The sequence below is a fragment of the Xyrauchen texanus genome, chromosome 50, assembly GCF_025860055.1.
Source record: "Xyrauchen texanus isolate HMW12.3.18 chromosome 50, RBS_HiC_50CHRs, whole genome shotgun sequence".
Lineage (NCBI taxonomy): Eukaryota > Metazoa > Chordata > Actinopteri > Cypriniformes > Catostomidae > Xyrauchen > Xyrauchen texanus.
Genome location: NC_068325.1, coordinates 2,248,521 through 2,274,389, shown reverse-complemented (window position 1 = coordinate 2,274,389; position 25,869 = coordinate 2,248,521). Strand labels below are relative to the sequence as shown.

The 25,869-nt window shown below is 37.7% G+C and overlaps 1 protein-coding gene across 1 annotated transcript; it reads right to left on the bottom strand.

Annotated features, from left to right (window-relative positions):
- commd2 (COMM domain containing 2) lies at positions 1–9,868 on the bottom strand. The gene is made up of 5 exons (XM_052123975.1): positions 9,671–9,868; positions 9,210–9,287; positions 7,837–7,919; positions 1,964–2,137; positions 1–1,005 (listed from the first exon to the last, which is right to left on the bottom strand). The coding sequence occupies exons 1-5, from the start codon at positions 9,735–9,737 to the stop codon at positions 808–810; spliced, it is 600 nt and encodes a 199-aa protein (XP_051979935.1). The 5' UTR covers positions 9,738–9,868; the 3' UTR covers positions 1–807.
- Positions 9,869–25,869: the final 16,001 nt, after the last annotated feature.

The window sequence follows — 25,869 nt, the reverse complement described above, 5'->3', positions numbered from 1 at the left end:
TTTGCATTTCTTTATAAAATCATAAATGCAGAGATTGACAAATCATGTTTTTGTTACAGGAATGGACGAAGAACTAAATGCACACACTACATTCATTCATTCACTTTGAATGTTAACAGTACAATGTGCCATGTGAAAATAAGGCGGTTTAATGGATTTGGCCACATTAGTCAACATAATGTACATATTAGAAAATCTTTAAAAGTAATGTAAAGTAATGCAAAGTGCCCTACTGTGACCACAAATGTTACTTATTTTTAAATAAACAAGGGACAAAATGAAATGACTTTCTGTGCTATCAATATTATGCTAGAAATGTTGTCGATTGAGCATAACTTCTATTGAACCCGGTGCAAAAATGCATCTACAATGACAGTTCAGTAAATGATCCTATACATTTTTACTTGGGATGTGAACTCCCAAAATGACAACAAAACAAATTCATGGACTGAATACAAGGCAATAGTTATTACTTATGGCACTTACTAAACATGTAATCAATGTAATCTGCACCGATTCTCCACAGAAACAACTCAAAATCTTATCACCATTATATTGGTTTATGATTAATTCAATTGTTTTGCCAAATACACACTACAAAACTGAATGTTGTCACCCTGTGCACACTTAAAGGTTTTCTGTTGCAATGGTGCGCGTGCTACAAGATTAATCGCAAAATTGGGTGCGTCAATTACAAGATCATTCCTTCCTGAGTAAAGGCAGATCCTGAAATATTTGCGCATGTAGCAATGGGAGTTTTTATTCTTTCCAATGCTTCTTTCTGCTGCAGGTGACTGCAGTGTGGCACTATTTGATATTGCGGAGAATGCGGCGGCAGTGGTTGCTCTTGAGCTCGGCAAGAGCGCGCTCCAGCTCCTGAATAAGATGCTGCAGCGTGGCGGGATCCGTCTGCAGCACACGTGCGCTGCGCTGCCCTTTGTCCTCCAGGTGGAGCTTCATGGTCACTGTGGGTTTCACCTGATGCCTGAGAGTCCTGCTGGCCAACTACAGTCAAGAGCAAACACACACATACAAATATTCTTCACATTTTACAGGTAAGACCGACATTTTATTCCACTAGATGCCAGCAAGTACTAGAAGAAAAAAAAAAATCACAAAATGCTGATCTGAAATATAGGTGGCGCTCTAATGCATTTTAACCCTTACAGATGTGTTCCTCCATAGACATTCAGTCTTATTTTAGGTCACGCACCACCCCCATTGCTTCATTGAATATCTCGGCCTCTGAGTGGACTAGAAGCTCAATCTCTCAGTTTAGAAAATTGAGATTCTCCCCTTTGTGATGTATTTTATCATCAGTATTAAATAACATATTTTTCAGATGATTTGTTTAGCATACTTTTCCTGCTGGACTACATATTTTGTTCTGGAAATCTAAGATATATCATTGAATTGTTCACTCAAGCAAGCTCACAGACATGGAAAAAAATGCTATTTATTAGTTTTTTTTAGAAAACTAAATGCAGATATAAAGTTTGTAGCTATTTGGGGCTTACAGCGAGCTAAAGGAGCATAAACGAGATGTTTGTATTTGATGACTTTCAAACTGTGGTACTCGGGCAACAAAATAAACTGTACATTCATGAGAGATTGCATTTGATATATGGCTTGTCTATTTAAGTAAAATACTTTTCTAGTCTTAGTAATATTTCTACCACTTGACCTCTAGGTGGCGCTGATTTGCAACATGAATGTTTTCAGGCATTATTCTGTTATTTTATGTAACATAAATTTTACATAAAAGAAGTGATGTTATCTATGAAAAGTTCAGATTCTAAGCTTTCAAACGATACCACACATGCCCGACTTATGTATTGGGAGTGACTTTATATTCGGAGACTTTTTCCTGCAAAATATTGCCCCCTTTTGGACCCATCAGCAGGTCTGCAGGGTTGAAGATTTTAAGCATTCTGGTCCGATAAGTATGGATTATAAGTGATACCTGAACATCAAGTCGCCACTCCAGGTTGTGGTAATGGGGGAGGCTGGGGGCGAGTTTGCTGAGGATCTGTCGTATCTCCTTCCGGTTCTCTAAATACAGCTGCAGGAGAAGTTCATTGAGTTCCTCACTAAATCCCAGCACCAGTACAGAGTCCTTGAAGTCCACCTGAGAGATCTGCAAAGACACGCATTGAAATGTAAGCTAGGCTTTTTTATAGTGCAAGAAAGATTTGTGTAAAGTGACATATAGTGTTGCAGGTTACATGAATAGTTCACCCAATTAAATGAACATGCTGTAACCATTTACTAACCCTTATGTCATTCCAAACCCCTATGGCTTTATTTTTTTATGTGAAACACAAAAGTAGAAATTTGGAAGTCTGCATGAATTTTGAAGCTCCTTTCCACACAGCTGTTTATTTGTCAAGTTCCAAAAAGGACAAAAAAAGTAATCACAACATAAAAACCTATCATAAAAGTAGTTCATATATATGGTGCACTATTCACCTTTCAGAGCTCCGCTCTTCCGAATTTTGTCATCTAACTTCCTGTTTGCATTGAAGCTACTGAGTCAATCAAAATGGATTACATGTGGGAGCACAAAAAGTATTTTCCCCCAAGAGTTGATGGTGTGAGTCTATGGCACCCCTTTACTCTGTGAAAATGCTAGTGAAATGTTTTTCTGTCACTGTAAATGTTTGTTTTTCTAACACCAGCGGAGGTAAATTGGACCTGGCAGATCACATTCAGACAGCTATGACACACAGCGCTTTTTCAACTCATTAATAATTTGGCTTAAAATGTGTGGTTGACATGAAATTTCAAACAGGACCACTCGTATTATTTCACATGAAAGTTAATCACATAACAGGGCTCAACAATAAGGAATGCCCGATGGCCAGTGTGAGAGCGGTTCGGGGCGGGCCAGTTGCTAGAACAGTCACTTGCCCAATCGGGCCAGTGCTGCGTTTATAACATTAGTGCAAGAAAACAACAAGTGAGAGAGCGCACAACAACTACACTAAGCGAACAAAGTCTTCTAACCAAGGAGCGAGCACGATTCTATTTGGCTCGGAAAGATGCGCAAGCGCTTAATACACTGGACGCGCCAAGGCACAGTCGCGTGCACGCACAAGATTGAGCAGGCACTGAGTGCACTCTCCTAGCACTGTCCTAGCTCTTTCAAGTGTCTTAGCAGCAGCTATTACCAATGGTCAGAGGTGTCTTAGAGATATTTTGAATGACTTTGTGTTGTCTACTGGAGTTTCGTGAACACAAGACGTATGTCAGTACATCCAAAGCGTGAAGGTAAGATCTTTATTTATGAATGAATCTTCTGAACACTAAAATACTCATGATAACTTCTGACAACTCTATAACCTGTAAATCTACTTCGATAGCTACTGTGTACACATTAACGTCAACACCACACAAATCTACATAGAAGACGCTAGACTGGAAAATCAAAGACAAAATTCTTAAGACGGCTGCACGCTAAATTCTCTGGTGCATAAGATGAATATCCAAGTCTTGTGAAGTCATAAAATAGCTTTGTGTGACAAGCCTGTTGAATGAGCGTGAAAGACTCTTAAATGAAACTTACATTTCAGTCAGTTCCTCACACAAATCTTTTCTGTGACTTCAGATGTATTTTAGTAGTTTTATTTCTTTAAATATTTCATCATGTTAATTCATTTTAGTCAATTTTACTCTCGACTAAAATGTATAGGCTACTGTATAACTTTAACCAACAAAAATCACATATTTTAGTTGACGATAATGTGCTAAATGCAAAATATGTATCAAAATGTAACAGACCGAACTTTAACCAAATGTTTAAGTTATTAGTTTAAGTAATGAATATGTATCCAATGTATTTAAAATGAATATGTTTGATATGTAAGATTATTTGCGATAACAGCTGGGTGACTGTACATTATCCCGCTTATTACCGAACTACTAACCAAATAAATAAGTAACTATGAGAGAAGAAATTGCTGAATTTGCAGCTGATTCACAACTCTGGTTTGCGTCAGAGTTCACTTGGTTTATCTTTTAAATAATGACCGTCTGCTCATTATCCAGCTTATTACAAGACTATTTGCCAAATAAATAAAAAAAATGGACATGAAACATTAATTTGAGTAGAAATTATTTTATTAGCCTACTTGATGAGATCGAAGCAGGAAAGATGACTCGCAATACCCTGAAGACCGGTCTGATATGTCTTAATCCGTGGATGTGCGGTTGTTACTCAGAATTATCAGACTGCAAGGTTGCGCCATTGGTCAATCAGAATAGAGTATTTCAGAGACCCGTGTAATAACAGCATATAATGAATATACTGAAGTATTAGCTACTTTTAGAAATTATTCTGTTGTGTGTTCCTCATGTTTAGACAGTTTAGGATATTGCATTACATGTAGTTCAACTGTTCATTGACTTCATTGTATATGCAGTTATAATTTGTAATATTACATTAAGGTTGTGGACATACACTGATGAGCCAGAACATTATGAAAACCTGCCTAATGTGTTGTTGTCCTGCAGATGCCACAAAACAGTGCGGACACACCGAGGCATGGACTCTATAAGACTGAAGATGTCTTGTTTGCACCAAGGTATTAGCAGAAGATCCATCAACTCCTGTAAGTTGTAAGGTGGACCCACCACGGATTGGAATTTTTGGTCCAACACATCCCACAGATGCTCAATCAGATGCTCAATTGGAGGCCTCGGCAACACCTTAAACTCTTCTTGTTCCAAACAATGTGTGCAGTGTGGCAGAGTGCATTATCCTGCTGAAAGGTCATCAGGGAATACCATTGCCATGAAGGGGTGTACCTGGTCTGCAACAATGTTTAGGCAAGTGGCACGTGTCAAATTGACGTCCAAATGTATGGCCAGACCCAGGATTTCCCAGCAGAACATTGCCCAGACCATCACACTCCCTCAATTGGTTTCTCGTCTTCCCACAGTGCATCCAGCTCCCATCACTTCCTTAGGTAAAAGGCGCACACATAAACGGCCATCCATGTGATGTAAAAGGAAACGGGACTCATTGGACCAGGCAATCTTCTAACACTGCTCCAAGGTCCAGTTCCGATGCTCATGTGCCCATTGTAGGTGCTTTCGACAGTGGACAGGGGTCATCATGGGCACTCTGAATGGTCGGTTCCACAGTAGACCTTCTGTCTGTTCAGACCAGATGGGAAAACCTTTGTTGCCCTTGCGCATCTATGAGCCTTGGGCACCAAACACCCTGTCTCTGGTTTGTCACTCATCGTACCACTGTCGGGAGCACCCCAAAAGCCTTGCCATTTCAGAGATGCTCTGACCCAGTCGTCTGTCCATAACACTTTGGCCCTTGTCAAAGTTGTTCAGATCTTTACTCCTACTCATTTCTCCTGCAATCAACACATTGACTTTGAGAACTGATTGTTCACTTACTTCATAGATTTCAGCTCAGCATTCAACACAATCATTCCCCAGCACCTGATTGGAAAGCTGAACCTGCTGGGCCTGGACACCTCCCTCTGCAACTGGATCCTGGACTTCCTGACTGGGAGACCTCAGTCAGTCCGGATCGGGAACAGCATCTCCACCACCACCACACTGAGCACTGGGGCCCCCCAGGGCTGTGTGCTCAGTCCACTGCTGTTCACTCTGCTGACTCACGACTGTGCAGCAATGCACAGCTCGAATCACATCATCAAGTTCGCCGATGACGCGACCGTGGTGGGTCTCATCAGCAAGAACAACGAGTCAGCATACAGAGAGGAGGTGCAGCGGCTGACGAACTGGTGTAGAGCCAACAACCTGTCCCTGAATGTTGACAAAACAAAAGAGATGGTTGTTGACTTTAGGAGAGCACAAGGTGAACACACTCCGCTGAACATCGACGGCTCCTCTGTGGAGATCGTCAAAGCACCAAATTCCTTGGTGTTCACCTGGCGGAGAACCTCACCTGGTCCCTCAACACCAGCTCTATCACCAAGAAAGCCCAGCAGCGTCTCTACTTTCTTCGAAGGCTGAGGAAAGCACATCTCCCAACCCCCATCCTCACTACATTCTATAGAGGGACTATTGAGAGCATCCTGAGCAGCTGCATCACTGCCTGGTTTGGGACTTGCACCGCTTCGGACCGCAAAGCCCTGCAGAGGATAGTGAGGACAGCTGAGAAGATCATTGGGGTCTCTCTTCCCTCCATCAAAGACATTTACAAAAAACACTGTATCCATAGAAGCAACCAGCATTGTGGACTGACCCCACACACCCCTCACACAAACTCTTTACCCTCCTCCCGTCTGGCAAGAGGTACCGAAGCATTCGGGCCCTCACGGCCAGACTGTGTAACAGCTTCTTCCCCAAGCCATCAGACTTCTCAATACTCAGAGACTGGTTTGACACACACGTGTCCTGAGTTGCACTTTAATTACTGTCACTTTATAACTGTCTGCTACCTCAATAACTGCTATGTGCATAGAACATTATCTCATAATATGTTATGTTTACATTTTTAGAAACTGTCATCTTTTTGCACTACTGAGTACTGGTCGGCGCTGCACTGTCTATTGTCCTGTTCATTGTCAGTAATTTGTTGTACTGTCCTGTACTTTTTGCACGTTTGCACGTGCACTATATATAGGTATATATAGGTAGTTTATATAGGTATTTTATTTCGTTGTGTAGTCTCATGTGGTCCTATGTTGGTCCTTTGTTGTTTTTATGTAGCACCATGGTCCTGGAGGAACGTTGTCTCGTTTTGCTGTGTACTGTACTAACTGTATATGGTTGAAACGACAATAAAAACCACTTGACTTGACCAGCTAATCTACCCAGACCTTGACATGGGGCCTTGTTAGTAAATGATCAACGTTATTCGCTTCACCTGTGAACGGTTATCATTTTTGGCTCATCTGTGTAGCCTCATGGTTTTCAAACCGGAAGGTGTGCCTCCTCAGGTGGGCACCAGGGCATGTCAGGGAGGTGCAGAGATTTATGATAAATTCACCAAGTAAAATCAAAAGATAAATAAATACAAAACAATTTATTGAGAAGATAAATGAAAATAATTGGCTTACTAGACCACAGTCCAGCTCAACAGACAGTAGCTCTATGGCGTTATAATTCTGTTAAATGTCATGAACACATGCATATCATGAAGAGATCATCTGTACCAGCTGCAAAAGCATGAATCTCTCTGCTTGCACATGGTTTTACTATACCTTGCTCTATGAAATCTCCCTGCTCTCTTTCATAGAGTGTGTGTATATTCAAAACCAGTCATTTGCACTCACACATCTATTATAAAGCCATATAGTTCTGCCTTTGTTCATTCATACAAATATTCTTCATCTGTAAACGTATTATATCGAGGAAGAAACAAACTGGAGTTTGAGGAATAAACTCTCCAATTGGCCGGTAACGATTCAAAGAAATGCAGTATAATACATGGTATTAATTTGTAAAAATAATGGTAAAAATATCAACAGTATTTTTTTTTATTAAAACCATTTCATTATCGACATGATGCATCTTTTTTGTCTCGACTTTGATATCGTTGTAAAAATAAAGCAATCCTTCGTCAACAAACATCTTCCGCAGTAATTTCATTGGTGCGATTAATACTGGTTGTATGGACTACTTTTATGGTTCTTTTTTGAGTTTGACAGATGTGGTCACTGTGAACTGTTGTATGGAAAAGATTCTTTAAAAATTCCCGTTTAGTGTTACACTGGAAAGACAACAGGATATGAGTGCGACTGACATCAGGATGAGCAAACAATTACAGATTTTTTATTTTTTACATGAAAAATCAACCCCAGCTTTCAGTTAGCAGCTTCATTGTGGTTAAGCGTTAAACGTACCCACCATCAGTTTTGAGCTCTCGGTGAGGAGGTACATCAACCCCTCCACGCTGTGCTGGACGCTGTCTGATGACACATTGAGTTTCCCTACAGCAACATCATCAGCAAATCAAAAACCAGCAGCTCATAAACAAAACATCATAATATACACTGCCAGGCCAAAAAAAAAAAAGTTGCATACTTCCGTTGGACCACCTTTAGCTTTGATTGCGGCGTGCATTGTTTAAAAAACCTTATGCAACATCACAACATTTATTTCCGTCCAGTGATGCATACATTTTTGGCCGAGATCTTGTATTGACGACAGGAGAGTCGAACCACTCCATAAAGTGTTCTCCAGCACATCCCAAAGACTTTCAATGGGGTTAAGGTCAGGATTCTGTGGTAGCCAATTCATGTGTGAGAATGATTCCTCATGCTCCCTGAACAACTCTTTCACTATTTATACCTGATGGATCTTGGCATTGTTGTCCTGGAATATGCCAGAGCCATAAGGGAAGAAAAATCCATTGATGGGATAACTTGGTCATTCAGTACATTCAGGTAGTCAGCTGACTTCATTTTATTGGTGCATAATGTTGCTGATCCTAGACCGGACCAATTGAAGCAACCCCAGATCATAACACTGCTTCAAGAGGCTTGTACAGTGGGCACTATGCATGATGTGTGCATCGCTTCATGCACTTACCCTGACATTCCTATTGCTTTGGAATAGGGTACATTTTGACTCATCAGATCACATGACCTTTTTCCATTGCTCCACAGTCCAAACTTTATGCTCCCTAGCAAATTTAAGTCATTTTTTTTCCGATTAGCCTCACTAACATGTGACTTTCTTGTGTTTCTTTCTTTAGTCCCAATCCTGTAAGTTCTTGTCACATTGTGCATGTGGAAATGCTCTTACTTTCACTATTAAACATAGCCTTGAGTGCTACTGATGATTTATTTTTACCATGTGACTTCAAGCGTTCAGATCATGATCATTCAAGATTTTTTTCCAACCACATTTCTTCTGTGAACCTGACGGTTCACCACTATCCTTCCAGGTTTTAATAATGCGTTGGACAGTTCTTTACCCAATTCCAGTGACTCTCTGGACAATTCTGTGCTTGATGCAGGCCAATAATTTGCCCCTTCTGAAACACAGTAACATCTTTTCCATGACCACGGGATACGACTTCTGACATGTCTGCTTAAGAAATGAGAAGCTACACACTGCATCAGTTAGGATTAAATGAATTGTTGGCGGCTGAAACATATTAATCACTGCAATAATGATCCAATCATAGGCTCTTAAGTATCTGCTTATTTAAATCCAAACAGCAACTCCTTTTTCTTTGGCCAGGCAGTGTAGTATTACTACGCTTCTGTACTCACGTGCGGCTCCCTCGTATATTTTAGGGGTTGAGCCCTTTTTCAGAAACTCGACAGCGATCCTGCCAAACTCCCCAACAACTGACAAACATAAATTCACATAATTTATGAGGCTTTATTAACATAGCAAATTGTAGACTCCGTATAATTTTTAACATTAATCAACAATCTTTCAGATAAAATTCTTTTTTTATGTAAAAATCAAGAAGAAATATTTAAGATCAAATAAGTAAATATATGACGTTAAACATGGTTTCTCCTTTGTACTGATGGTCAGATTTCGTTGCTTCTATTAATATATATATATGTGTGTGTATTTTTTTCTCTCGATTTTCGGACCTCTTTGTAACTAAGATAAACAAATGTAAACACAACAATCTTATATGTAAAATATATTAGATATAACTCACAAATAAGCACATGTAAACATTATGTGATTTTTCTGACGTTTTTCTGTCACTCACCCGCAGGATCCACTTCAGATAAAAAACCTAAATGTTCTTTGTGCTCTTCTGATAAAACTAACAGCATTTTCTGACGCTCTATGATGTGTTAACACATAGAATAAATCTTCAGGTTATTTTGTCGTATATTTAAATTAAATGTGGGACTCAAAGAATGTTTTGTCCTGTATTACAGTCACATGATACGAGTTCACTTGCCTCAATAGAGTCCGACTGAAACAAACAATCGATCCGATAGTTCCGCGTCAATCTATGACATTTTTACATTATACATATGAATTTGAAATTCGGCTTACCAAGGATATCATGAGGATTCTAGATATGTCTAGAGATGTATTTAGGTAAATATAAATAAGTCGTGATTTTTAGGGTTCATAAGTTATGGGGAGTTGACAAACAATATGAATGAGGAAATGGTTTAGAAGCTGGAAACGTCACCTATTCCGATTGCGTTCTAATTTATAATTATTATCATTTTAATTTTGAAAAAAAAAACAAACAAAAAAAACATACGTTTAAAATAATTTTCAAAGTTTTATATGGAGGACCTTTCAAGGTATTCAGCTATTTGACACATTATTTCCAACAGTTAGACTCTCATATGCTGCATCCACACAAATAACTTATTTAATGCTTATTAAAACTGAAATTTCATTTATTTTATTTGAAGGACTGAATAAATGAATATGTAAGTAGCCAACACAAAAAAATACAAAGAATTTGAAAATCTATTGCATTTTATGTATAATGTTCATTTTGATCACACTTGAAGATGAAAACATGTCACACAACATAAAAAAATCCACATTTTACTTTAGATTTGTTAAATACATGAAAACACAATTTAAAATGATTTCCTGGACATAATCTGTTTTCTTTGCTGTCCATCCAAATGAGCAAAGCAATTCAAAATAGTGCGTAATATGAATATAATATATAGGCTAATTATATATGTAATTTACTTGCACAAATATTTCTCAAAAACATACAATAAAAGAAATGGTTATGAAATACTAAGTTGATATTGTTTTATTATGTGAGGAGAAAGAGAGTGAAGAGTATCTAAGATACATGAAACTAGCACTAGCTATTCTGCTAGCACTATGAAACCAGCTATGTGGGAAATCACTTATCTGGGACAACGGTCACTTATACAGTTTAGTACTTAGTACAGTTTAGTAATATATATTTCGGTATAATTTGTACACTTTATGTAGTCTATACACCATGTTTTATTCTGTGTTGCATTCTTGTTATTCGGGAATAGTTTTCTAATTAAATGCAATTGATTTCATTGTGTGTTAAATATAGTTTGCAAGTGTTATCACAGTAGTGTTAGGGTGCCGTTTTCACATCATCTGACAGAATATTTTAGACTCAGCGTCTGGCCAGTGTCCATGCTATGCAACGGCTTTTCTGTGAGAGGACAAAAAAGAAAAAATTGTATTTGAGTATCTCCTAAAGTTCTTTCTATAAATTTTTATCTTGATTTATTTCCAGATCTATCAAAAAATTAAAGGTGAAGTGTAACTAGGCTAGGGTATACTTTGTTTTACCAAGTGCTGTTTCATTTTACGTACAGTCGAGTTCTAAGCCTTTCAAAGTATGCTCTTTGATAGTGACCCTGTACGGATGCTCAGACGTGGACTGTCCACATGTTTATAAATATTGCGCGTAGATTGTGTACAGGAAAAATTGTCACATTTACTGTGCACGAGACGTGGTGGCACATGTACAACTGTTCTCAAACAGTTTTCCATCTGCCATTGCTAAAAAGATAGTCCTGCTCCAAACTCTTGTCATTGGTTCAGCCAATATTTATGTTGGAGGTATAATATACTGTATCTGCCAGTTGGTCGAATGGCGCATGGCCTCCAGGAAGTACGCAACCTGCATGCTGCCATCTTTGCTGACATAGGAATTCAGTGTCAGGTAATTTCTTTTGGCCAATTTTCAACCACTCAATTGCCATGTGACCCCTCACTCTGGATCTGCAGGAAAATAATATTGTGACAATGCTGATTGCCTCATGGAGAACATGCACAGTCCCAAACACTTCAATAGTGACTTTACTGAGCTGTATTGTCAAATGTCATAGGACAGGGAAATGTATAAAATATATTTAATGCTTTTAAGATCCCTCCTAAAAACAATCGAACACTGGTAAACATTTACTATAGTATAATGATTTTTTTTATTTACATGTTGCTGCAAAGTATTAAAGAGCACAAGGCTACTTTTTTCACAAAATGATGTAGTTACAGTAGCGTTGTCAACTATCCCATATAAGGAGGGACGTCCCATATTTTGGCCAAAATGAAGATGTAACTTAGGGTTTCCAAAGTTTTACCATGCTAATATTGGACTCTTGAGCATTTTGAGTTCTTAAATTCCGGCATTTCGCTGACTTGGTTCAGACACCTATTGTCCTATATTTAAGTGGCAAAATGCTCAGCAGAATACTCAGGAGAAACTCAAAATACTTGAGGGGGATACCCCCCAGGTCTAATGGTAAAACATCCAGTATTAAACCACACAAAATGCATCTTGTATTCATGTAGCAAAAAGTTGGCAACCCTAAGTTACATCATCTACCAGTAGGGGATAACTGTGAATGCTGCCAAGCTAAACTTTGACCCCTGGCTTAAACAAAGAATCATTTTAATTTCAAGTAATTTTTGCTTCGTCTTTTTAGGAACTCAACCTACGAATGGCTTACTTATAGTTGATTATGCTTAATTAAACTGGGATACGAGAAAGTATTTTAATATCAAACAGAATTACAAACACCCTCTTTAATAACAGTAACCAACCTAGCAATGGCTAAGCATTTAATAGCATTTTCTTGTAGAGTTTGTCGACAAAGCAACCTGATTTTTCCCCTACTGATTTTGGAAAGCTTTTGATGAGGAAATGTGTCTGGAAAAAAGTGGGGCTGTGGAACTATTCTTCAACAGTCGTCCACGCTCCCATCACTATTTTCAGCTGCTTGGATTTCCGTTGGATTCTTCCTCCCACATGCCCCTTTCCTGGTGAGGTTCTGCTCTCTTGTTATACTGTTCGGGGTCTGGAAAGGAAGCAGCTGGGGCAGTTTTACTGATGCACTCAAGGAAGATGGTGTAGTGGGGTGATGAGTGAGACAGGAAGGACCTACAAAGGATGATGTCATTGGAAAGCCACAGGATGAATCTTTGACCTCCACACATTTTCTCAACATTCTACCACTGGGATTCAAGGACATCTTCTGCATGGGAAAGTCATCTACCAGCACCAGGTCACCTACTTTGCTTCCAACTGGACGTTGTTTTCTTGCTTGAGTTTTGAAACAAATTGAGAGATATACTCCCTGTGCCGATTATGAATTGTGATCTGCAGAAGGTTGCAGCCACTGGGATCGCTACAGGCCAGATTTGCAATGCTACTACTAATGAAGAGTTTTAGAATCAGGAGCTATTCAGCAGCTACATGTGCAGGAAACTTCAAAGCATCTGGATGGTTTGTCACAGAGCACCATGTTTGGTATGGGTGGACACCAACAGGATCTTTTTCTTTAACCCCAGATTTGATCAGCCAGCTGGCCAAGTCCATGTGCTGCTGCGACATACAGAGCCACACGCTTCTGAAATTTGGAGGACACTAGGATCTATTTGATCTATTTGACATCAGATGCCCAAAACATTTGGAAAGATACATGTAGGAGCATTGACTAAACCAAATAAAGTGTGTTGTCAAAACTAAGTACAGGCTTCTGGTCAGAGAGATGACATTCAATTTTACATTTGTGTCCTCTGAAACAAGCTTTCAGGAATTCATTCCAGCCAGCACCATTTTCCAGACGAAGAGTGTACCCTGTGACAGAGAATCCTAAATTAATGGTATAATGCAAACATCACTATCACTATCCAAAGCTCTCACAGTGGATGGTCAATTCTTTGAAGGAAATAGGGCTTCATGGTCACTTCCGAATGGAACGCACCATTTTCAAGTTCAGCTGTGCTTTCGGTTCATTGTCTGTGCTGATATAAGTTGTAATATGATTTTTTTTATTGTTTATATAGTGGATTAACCTCATACAGGTGAAACTCGAAAAATTAGAATATCGTGCAAAAGTTCATTAATTTCAGTAATTCAACTTAAAAGGTGAAACTAATATATTATATAGACTCATTACAAGCAAAGTAAGATATTTCAAGCCTTTATTTGATATAATTTTGATGATTATGGCTTACAGCTTATGAAAACCCCAAATTCAGAATCTCAGAAAATTAGAATATTGTGAAAAGGTTCAGTATTGTAGGCTCAAAGTGTCACACTCTAATCAGCTAAACACCTGCAAAGGGTTCCTGAGCCTTTAAATGGTCTCTCAGTCTGGTTCAGTTGAATTCACAATCATGGGGAAGACTGCTGACCTGACAGTTGTGCAGAAAACCATCATTGACACCCTCCACAAGGAGGGAAAGCCTCAAAAGGTAATTGCAAAAGAAGCTGGATGTTCTCAAAGTGCTGTATCAAAGCACATTAATAGAAAGTTAAGTGGAAGGGAAAAGTGTGGAAGAAAAAGGTGCACAAGCAGCAGGGATGACCGTAGCCTGGAGAGGATTGTCAGGAAAAGGCCATTCAAATGTGTGGGGAGCTTCACAAGGAGTGGACTGAGGCTGGAGTTACTGCATCAAGAGCCACCACACACAGACGGGTCCTGGACATGGGCTTCAAATGTCAAACGTCTTACCTGGGCTAAAGAAAAAAAGAACTGGTCTGTTGCTCAGTGGTCCAAAGTCCTCTTTCTGATGAGAGCAAATTTTGGATCTCATTTGGAAACCAAGGTCCCAGTGTCTGGAGGAAGAATGGAGAGGCACACAATCCAAGATGCTTGAAGTCCAGTGTGAAGTTTCCACAGTCTGTGTTGGTTTGGGGAGCCATGTCATCGGCTGGTGTTGGTCCACTGTGCTTTATTAAGTCCAGAGTCAACACAGCCGTCTACCGGGACATTTTAGAGCACTTCATGCTTCCTTCAGCAGACAAGCTTTATGGAGATGCTGACTTCATTTTCCAGCAGGACTTGGCACCTGCCCACACTGCCAAAAGTACCAAAACCTGGTTCAATGACCATGGTATTACTGTGCTTGATTGGCCAGCAAACTCGCCTGACCTGAACCCCATAGAGAATCTATGGGGCATTGCCAAGAGAAAGATGAGAGACATGAGACCAAACAATGCAGAAGAGCTGAAGGCCGCTATTGAAGCATCTTGGTCTTCCATAACACTTCAGCAGTGCCACAGGCTGATAGCATCCATGCCACGCCGCATTGAGGCAGTAATTAATGCAAAAGGGGCCCAAAACAAGTACTGAGTACATATGCATGATTATACTTTTCAGAGGGCCGACATTTCTGTATTTAAAATCCTTTTTTTTATTGATTTCATGTAATATTCTAATTTTCTGAGATTCTGAATTTGGGGTTTTCATAAGCTGTAAGCCATAATTATCAAAATTATATCAAATAAAGGCTTGAAATATCTTACTTTGCTTGTAATGAGTCTATATAATATATTAGTTTCACCTTTTAAGTTGAATTACTGAAATTAATGAACTTTTGCACGATATTCTAATTTTTCGAGTTTCACCTGTATATACACCCTAGCAACCTCTCAGCAACATGCAAAAAAAGACTCAAAACAACTTTGCAACCCTATAACAATTCACAAGATAACTGCACAACAATGCAATTAAGACTCAGAATACCCATCAACTGCATAGCAATGTCCTAAAAACTACTCAGAAACTGCATAACAATACCCTAGCAACTACCCAGAACACCCTTGTAGCCGCATAGCAATGCCATATCAACTGCATAGCATAGTGCATAAAACTACTCAGAACACCTTTAGAAATGGCATAGTAACCCTATTTCAACTACACTGAACACCCTAGCAACTGCATAGCAATGCACTGCAAATCTTAAAAACACTCCAGCTATCACATAGCAACTTTCTAAAAATGAATTACAACACCTCTTCAACCATATAGCTACTCATACAAAAGAGAGTTCATGGCCACTGATTATATTTTCACATGCAGATGAGTTTTGCGGCATATTGTCCATTGTTGCCAAAGGTTTGCACCACTACAGGTTAGATTTTTTTATAAGGGGAAGCAACCACACAGAACTTCCAACAATCTGTACAGCACTGCAATAAGATTCAGAACACCCTATCAATCGCAGAGCAACGTGCTAAAAACACTCCGAAAACCCTAGCAATCGAATAGCAATGCCCTGGCAACCATACAGAACACCCTAGCAACTACATAGCATTACACTAAACAACTCAAAACATCCTATCAATCGCATGGCAATGTGCTAAAAACAACTCCTAAAACCTTTGCAACCTCATAAAAATGCCCTAGCAACCACACTGTATAGCAATTCACTTCAACTCCTTAGAAATACTAGCAACCACTTAGAGACATGCTAAAACTATTTAACACACCTTAAATTGCAAATGCATAGCAATACTTTAATAACCACACAGAACACACAAAGCAACACCCTGGCAACCATCTAAAACACCCTAGAGTTGTGACAGAGAGTTTTGCACCGGTGTTGTGCTGATTTTTCCAAGTATAGTTCTCTGCGGAACAATAATGGGTTTTTTCCAATCTGTGGGCATTTTCAAATTGGGATGGCCGTTTCTAAACTATCCAATGAATGTAGGGAGTGTCAATTGTTTGAAAATGCCCACTGATTGGAAAAAAGGCTATTTTTGTTTCTGGAGAGACACGGGTCTGGATTTTTGACTTCCTACTATGGTTAGGGTTAGAGGTGGTGGTAGGGGTGGGCTTTAGGTATAGAGACCAATCAGGTAGCGGGAAGTAAGAATCTTGTAGGGAGTCACATTTTTCTCACATTTTCTTCTTACTTGTAAAAATTACTTTATTTTCTGTACATTGTATTTGTGTGTATAGTGATCAGATGACTTTACTGATATATATTTAGCTTGTACAGCATATTCACTGAGAGGATACTGTCATACATATTCATGAAGACCGCACTCAGTGGAGAGTGTGAAGGCGCTGACAGTATAGTATATTTTTCAATATTCTAGTATGTTTCTTATATATCAAAATACTTATATGAGTTTCCTGGCCTTTGTGTGACCCAGGAGAGAGCATATGAGGTTACTAAACGTGTTGATGCTGCAGAGGCCACAAAGAGCACCCAGCTGTAACAAAATAATGAGACTAAGGACCTTGAAGATAGACTAAAGCCAAGTTTCTACCAGTAAAAAGATATCAAAAGGCTCTGTGAGATAATGGTGGCAAATAGTATCCATTGGTTACAAAAATAACAAAGGGGCACAGAAATGAGGTAATGCCAGATAACAAACTGTATAGAAGAGGAGGTTTTGGACTAAGACAGTCAGAACGGACAGCTGGCCGGTCTCATGTTTGTTGGTGTTCAATAAACTACAACTTTGGCATCTGGAACTCAAGACTCTGAGAGTTTTCTTACAACTTAGAGAGATTCATCGTGATATTCCACGACATATCTTTGGCGCTCAACTCGTGGGGCTGGCATTGAGGTCAAGGGGGCAGAGGTCGCTGGTGGGACGGCTTGCACGAATCGCACAGAAACACCGGCGCCAGAAACTGAGGTAAGCATCTTTGCTTAAGGTGTTTTTGTGTGATCTGTGGTAGCGAGTCCCGGTAAGTGGCTTCCCTAAGACTTTTGCCAGTCCGGACATAGAATAATTTGAACTAATTGGCTAAAATAGAGATGAGTTCCAGATTTCAAAAATAGGGGGGTGGGATTGTTTAAAGAGAGTTTAAGAAAGTTTATTTGAAGAAGGTAGAAAAAGCCTGGGGGTGAGTCGAGAAGCGACGCGCGTGAAAATTCCCGGTTAGGTGCATTTATTCAAGGTTTTGCCAGAAGAGTGGCTGAAAATCCTGTACAGGTGAAAATCCTAACACGGGTGGAGAAGTGAAAATTCGCGCAAAATTCCTCCAGGTGTTAGATTTAGTTATTTATTGCAGTGTTTGACGGAACCCGGACTGTGCAGAAAATGGGGAATTGTTGAACTATGTGTGCATGTTTGAGATAATGAATAATGTGCATGACTAACTATGTTGTTGGTGCATGTGTGCTTACGGTACTAAATGCGCTGTTTTTGTGTTTATTCAAATGCATGATTACAGTGTTGATGATGTATTGTGTGCAGAGGCAGAATAATACAGAGAATCAGGTGCACTAAGCAGGAAATGCTAAATGAGAGCAAAAGTGGAAAATGAATTGAAACAGTGAATTGAATAAAACAATTGTTGAAAAAGTATAAAGACGCAAAATGGCACCTGCTTCTCTGATAACTCCCTGCCTTGCTCTCACTCACTGGTCAGCTGAACGGACAGCTCTGTGAGTGAGGGGAAGGGGAGATTCAGAAGACAAAAAATAGAATAATTGGGAAAAAGATAAAGAAAAGGCAAAAAGTTTTCCATTACAGTGAACAAGACTAGAGAAAAATGCAGAGACAAGCGAGTTTTGTAAAGTTGGAGATCAATGCAGATCTGAAGAGTGGGAGAGAGAATTGGAAAGAGCGCTGATAAAGTCAAAGGGAATCAGCGATCATTTTTGGAAAGAATCAGAGTACATAGATGCAGGGCAGAAGAGAAAATTAACTGCAAAAAAGAAGGAGTTAATGAGAACCTTAACTGAAGTGGTGAATTTAGGAGAAATAGAACAGGAGTGGCCATTTGTTAACTGGTTGGATGTTGCGGTTAGGAACATAGATCCTAAATTATTTGTGGATCACATAACTACACTCTGTAAAACAGGCCATAGAGATGAGATAGATATATACAAGGGACATTTGAAAGTGTCAGTCAAGGAGGCTGAATATTCCTTACTTGAAATCTGAAGTGGCACATTATTGGGAAACGTTGTTTTAAGAGGGCAGACTTGGATAGGGAAACATAGATATGCATGATATAAAGCAGAATGCAAAACTTAAGTGTGTATTGCTAATATAGACATAGATAATGATGCATTACTTATGTGAAAGCAATGTATTGCTCATGTTGAAATAAATATGTAATCAAAAATGAAAGTATAATGCATGATAAAGCAAATAATTAGAAAAATGAATGCATTAGTTTAAACACTTGTGACCATGCTGTATGTATAAGAAATAAGTAATGTATAATCTTATTATCCAGTTTAGACTTTGTACCCAAGATGTATGTATAAGTAGTATGTGAGGTATAACCATGTTTTAAGAAAAGTTTTGTAATTCACAAAATAAGATTATACTAACAAACATAAAGCATGAATAAACAAATAGTTGGTTTTGAGAAGAAATAAAGTGAAACCATATAAGCAATAAAAGAAGGAACATAAGCAAATAATAAAATAAAAGAATAAGAGAAAATATAAGTTAAGAAAATAAAGAGGATAACAAAAAGAGTAAAAAGAAAGAAATAAAAGATAATAAATAAATATAAGGGGAAGAGATAAGAAATACAAATAAGTATAATAAATATATAAATAAGTATTAGTAGTAATAAATATTTAGTTTATTTAGTTGGATGTTATCCAGAAGTATAGTTGATAAGACTCGGATAAATGAGCACAGTTGTTGATTTTTTCATTCTCTCTCTCTTACAGTACGCTGGAGACTGAGTGCTGGGAAAGAGAGAAGGGAGGGGCTGCTAGAGTGAGAATAGGGAGCTGTAAAGGGAGGGCTTTGAGCACGCACAGAGAAACAGAACAATACTTTTTTTTTCCTTGTCTCAGTTTTCCTCCTGAAGCAGAAATCATAAAGTGGAAATAAGATGTTACTGAATTTGAGAGGAGACTAACTGAGAGGAGAAAATAAATCGAATTAAAAAGATTAATAATAGAAACACAGGGAATTTGTGATCATTTCTGGAGTTATGAACAAATTAAATACAGTCAAAAATGTTAAGGTGATTTTTAATAGGGAGAGTAAAGGAGAATTAGCACCAATGTAGAAATTGTCTTGAACAGAGACCCAAAATGGATGTGACCTCTGTGAGTACATGAGTTTTAATATAAAAATAATTAACAGATATAGCAATCAACCACTGTAAATAATGAGTGTTTTTTATGGAAATAAAGGAGAGGGATAAAAAGAGGAGAGCAAAAGGAGGGGCAGAAGTAATAGGTTTGTTTTAGTATAATATTTTTTGAGAGCTCTGTGTTTATAAAGGCCTTGTGTTTGTAAAAAGTGTGAAAGGTTCTGTGTTTGTGAGAGAATCTGTGTTTTAAAGTATGGGAAGTATGACTGAAGTGTGATTGCGTATGGAAGTGTATGTTATATGAGCCCTATAAATATCAATCCAGATAGAGAGGTTGATCCTTTGCTGCATAACTAATGAGGAGTATGTATGCAATTTACATAAAAGAAAATCTATTTAGACTATTTTCATCAATATAAGAGGCAGAAGAGATCTGATGATTAAAAACAAAGAGGGCACTTAATAAATATTATGATTGTAGAATTAAAACCAGTGATAAAAATTATATTTGTATGTCTGTGTAAATGTGTGTATGTATATGTATATGTATGTATGTATGTATAAGGATAAATATAATACAGTATAAACAAACAAATAGCTTTAAAACAAAAATGTGCATGAAATCAAAAAGTTAACTCTTAGCGGACTGGACAATGTTTATTATTGGGCTGTTCTTTTCATGCCATGAATGAAGCCTGATGTAAGATTAACTAAACTGAGAGCTGTTGAATGGACATGTGTCAGATCATAACTCCTTTTATATCAAAGTGATGAGTAAGAATATTTAGATTATAAAAAGTGATAACTTTAAAGTGATTGAATTGCATTTGGGAAATCACATTATCTGGACAAACAATAAAGCTTTGAGTCGAGTGTATTGCGTTAAACTAAAGTCAAATAAGTTATTGGATTTTAAACCAAGGTTGTATATAAGATAAGTGTTGTTATATTAAAGCAAATGGCAAAAGAGGGCCAATGATATGATGATAAAATAAATAATAAGAAAATTATATATTGTATCTTATTAAGTTAAACCTTAAATGTGAAAACTTCACATTCATGTGTCCATTTTATGTTCTGTCTGGTCCAGTTTATGAGAGAATGCTATTTTAACATTATTAAATTAAACACAAGAAAGTTGTTTTTGATTTTTCTATGATTTTAAAAATGTCTGGAGAACAATTTAAATGTGAATGCAGCGTTGTCGGTGTAAACTTGATCAACCAACAAAAGATAGGCAGAGATTTTTTATTTTTGTTAGGGACTGTCTGATGAAGGCATTGAGGATGGCTTTGAGGGGAAACAGGCCTCTCTTGATGTCTTCAGACAGACAGAAAGGGGCCCCGACTTTAGAAAAAGACAGATAGCAGATAGATAGATATTTTGTTTTTATTTTATTTATTTTTGTTTGGTATACACAGAATAGGTCTTGGTTGATCATGGGTACACTGAGGAGCTGCATTTGAGACTAAAGGAAAATAAATTTAAGAATGATTTGGATCATTTAAACATTGGTCTTGGGGGCGGGTGAAGCCCATGGAGAAAGGTTAAGATTAAATTGAACATCATAACTTCCTCATATATGAATGTTAATAACTTCATATTCATGTGTCTATTCTGTGTTTCATTTGTTATTATTATGTGTGTTGTTTCACTAACTCATTCTGGAACTAGTTTCTCCCCATTGCAGACGGCTGAGAAAGATGATTTTATAGAAGTTACTAATGCTGCAGGAGGAAATCAGGACACAAAGAAGACTGAAAATGATGTGACTGATCTGATATATCCTCCTGCGCTCATTACTGCTGGTAATCATTATTGATTTGCCATTTATAATGTGGATTAAAATTTCTCTGGAAAAGTTTATTTCAGTCTTATACGATCACTTTATGATTTTCCAGAATGCCATCAATGGGGTTTAATGCCCGTGTCTAAATTGTTCTGAGGGTCTAAATTTAAATCCAGCAGCTAACCACTGATTTATTGATTTGAAGAGTAAATATTACAAACATGTGGCAAAGTTATAGAGTTACCTATTGGATTGGTTACTCCCCAAATTTTCCAGAGAGTACCCTCATAATAAAGAAAAGAAAAAAAAGGAGCTTAGTGTGTGCTATAAAGTGCTGATTGAGTGTCTATTTCTATTACTACTATTTTAGTTTGCCATAGTTAATACATGAAAGTGTAATTTTAGAGGTATAATAGTGATAACTGTTAAAAGATGATGAAACATTTGGATAAAAAAATAAATAAATAAATAAATAATGTAAGAGTCATGAGAAATTAAAAGTACGTAGTGTATCTTACTGAGCAATTATTTCAAAACACTTTTCTGTTAGTTTAAAAACTTGATTTATATTATTTTATTAGATAGAATGGAAGTTCCTTCACCTGAGAAAGTGTAAGAAATGGAGAAAGTAGTAATAATAAATTATTACTTAATAATAAAAAAGGGATTATAATATATTAATAATAAGATAGGTGTTGTAAATGTAAAGCTCTGCATGAACAGAAGGCTAAACATAAGTTGTATTGATTATATAGAGAATGTCGAAAAAGACATTGTGTTCTGTTTTATTAAAGATTAGAAGGTTATTTGTATGTTGTTTGAATGGACAGAAGAAAGTAAGATGAGAGTAGTTTTGATGAGAGTAGTTTTTGTTTTTAAATGGTGTGAGATGAGAAAGTTTGAAAGCAGTTAATATAATCAGTTATTATAAATATCACTATTTTTACTGTTGAAGAATAAATTAAATGTATTATTGTGAAACAGTGTAATGCCCCACTCCTCACTCTCAGTCTAAAATTGATAAGTGTCTGCTTGAAACAGAAACACAAGAGCAGAATTTGAAGAAATATTCATAAGTGTTTTATTTCATTTTATTTTGGTTTGATTTTATTTTTATATGTAAAATGATGTGTCTTGACAATAATGTTAGATAGAGTGATATGAAGGAGTTCAAACAGCTCTCCTCATCAATGATTAAAGATTTTATATATTCAGAGGGCAATCTAAAGTTAAGGGTTTATACTAAAGAAAAGAGATTAATTGAAAATTCATCTGAAAGAATAAATGTAGGTTCAAAAACTATCTAGAGACTATTATTGAATTGAGGTGATGTTTTTAATTAAGCTTCCTAGAAGCTTGAGAGGCTTTGATCTGATGTTAGTTCCACATAGTTTTGTGTAACATTTGCTGAAGTAGCAGAAATAAAACCTGAATGGAAATTAATTATCTATAAATGAGTTCAATTTTAGCATATTTTACTTTTACTTTGGACAAATTTAATAGATTGATGAATTTTTAATAATTCTTTTTTGAATTTAACCATGTTTTGAATTGTCTCCATATTTAAGCATTTGTAGATGTTCCATTGGCTGTGTCGGTTCTCTGGTGATACTCCCTGAAAAAGAAAATATCTGTTTACTGATACCAAATTATTAAGGATTGAGGACTGAGCAGCATCAAGACCAGTGGCAAGAGGTGACGACCCAATGACGGGTAAGACTTGACAATGGCATAAAAGGTTAAGCAACCAAAGCAGGGGCGTCACCGCACTGGAGACCTGACTAAGAAGGTTTGAAAGGGGTTTAAGGAAGTGGATGAATGCTCTTAGATCAGAAGCATCAAAAGGGAGGTCTAGAAGAGACCTGCTCAAAAATGTAAAAGTTCCACTGAACCCGACAGCATTTTAATAACCACTTTACTAAAATAACTTATCACAGTGTTAAATACTAAGCATTCTGTCACTGTGTTGTCAGGGGATCATACCCTGTGTAGAGGATTATTTATAGATTGGTTTTGGGGGTAAAGTTTTGAGAACCGTTGCAGACAAAGGAGTGCTTGACATTTTATAGAAGTATTAAACAAACATGGGGAATGTTTGTATGATAATGAATTTAGACTGGAAGATGATTTATTACTTTTACTTATGCTTTAATTGAACTCATATACATTGTAAAAGTAATGAAGAATGGAAAAGATACATGGTGGTGACTAAAGATTAAGATTGCTTGTCTTGTTTGTTTGTAACAATATAAATGGAATTAATTAAGAAATAGGGTGCAGGGTTGGCTACAATTGGTATAATAATTGAAACAACAATTTGTGAGAGGGGAATAATATAATATTGTGTGTTACCATTGATTAAATAAAAACCAGATGAAGTACTGATCAATGTAAATGGCCCAATGCAACAGAAAGACCAAACTGGGAGGAAATTGATTCCTCCAATGATATGTTATATATTTGATAATTATTTTATTGATTTAATACTCTGAATTACTCTGATAGAGTCTGAAACTATGAAAAACAGCTTAGCTTGCAGGGAAAATTAATTAATGTGATACAGACATTGAGAGTCCTTGGGAAACAGGAGGAAATGAAATGTATGTGATAAGTGAATGAGTAGGGAGTTTTAAGATAAGGAACACCTGTGGTAGTTTACCTCCTCTGTGGAGAATTATAGCCTTTTGTGAATGACCCTTTCTGTGAATGACCATGAAAAATGTTGTGTATAGATACTAAAGGGATGATCTAATGTTTTTAATTGGAACAAAGTCAGGCTATGCCTGGCTCCTGCCTGGAGGAGGCAGAGGACCCATGTGTTATTTAGTGCTAGAAATGAGATGCAACAAATGTGTGTGTAGCAAATGACTCTAATAAGGGAAATCATTTAATATATTAATCAAATGAATGCAGAAAGTAATGATTGTTAGTTAATATAAAACATGTAACCATATGAGGTGATTACAGTGTTCTTTATATATATAAAATGAAATAGTCATGCTGTTGCCATCATTGAAGCAAGTTAGGACAGGATGACCCGCTGAAGGAGAGAAGGTGGAAAACAATTGCGGCCTACAATACCAATGAATAAGAAAGACATATTAATATGGATGTTATTACTGACATACTTGGGACAAGTGTTGCCCCCAATGATGGGGCCTACCAGAGAAACGTCCCAAGAAGGACCAGGATCACCAGATGAACAATTCTAAGAAAGCATACTGCAGAGTGGGTTCCCTACAATCAGCCTTGGGGATCTTGGATGGCCTTTCCAATGAAGCTGACCTAAAACAAAATACTCCAGAATGTGAATTAAGAAAGTACAGAGCACTTGACGGACTGTATTGAAGAAACTATGAATATGGACTTCCCAACGATGAATACGAGGCAAGATTCAGACAAAGAAGAGCAGCAAGCACAAAACTAAGAACCCGAGGAAGAAGAAGATCAGCAGGAACCGGCTACAGAATCTGAGGAAAGAGAAGAGGAAGTAGAAGGATAAGCGAAAGTAGGGGAAGAGCACGCTGCGGCAGAAAAAGGGATTGAAGTGCCGCAGTAGAGCAGGAAAGCATAGAAATTGAGACGGAAGTACATGTCACAGAGGAACAGGACCAAGAAGGTGAAGAAGGAGAAAGACAAGAAGAAAGTGATCGTCCTGCTGAAACAGATTCAGAAGCAACTGAAGGAAATGAAACAGGCCAACAAGCGCAGTTGTTCGAGGAAGAGTTGTGGCACATGGAGAAAGAATGGAAGCTCAAGGAGGTATTAATGTTGATGATGCTGTTACTAACATATTTGGGACAGGTATTGCCTCCTATACAGGGCCTACCGGACAGGCGATCAAGGAAGGCCCAGACTCTCCAGGTGAAGGACTGTCACAACGACTATGGTATGATGAATTTCCTACAATTGACATCTCAGACCTTCAATGTTATTCCCCCGAATGAGCAGAGACTAGATAACATAGCACGAGAAATCAGAAAGAAGCGAACGCCTGGATCACTAAACAAAGGTGAACCCGAAAAGCAAAGAATCTGGATAAGCAATTTGGCTAAGCAGAACAAACCGAAGAACCGGCCTCAAAAGACACCTGTCAAAATAATCACCCAAAGACTGAAAAAGCAAATAAATTTAGAAAATGATATGGAACCCATAGAGTCAGCAGGAACAGAGGAACTATTACAATATGCAAATCAAAATGACTGGTATAAATGGGCCAGATATACAGCTAAGCAAGCAAAAATGACAAACTGTGTAATGTGCTCGCCCACTCCATTGAAAAAATTTGTAGTAGTCCCAAATCAGTATGATTATAAGCATTGCGCTGAGTATTATGCCAAAAAATTGTGGTAAAACAGGGAGAACAGTGTACTGCCCAGC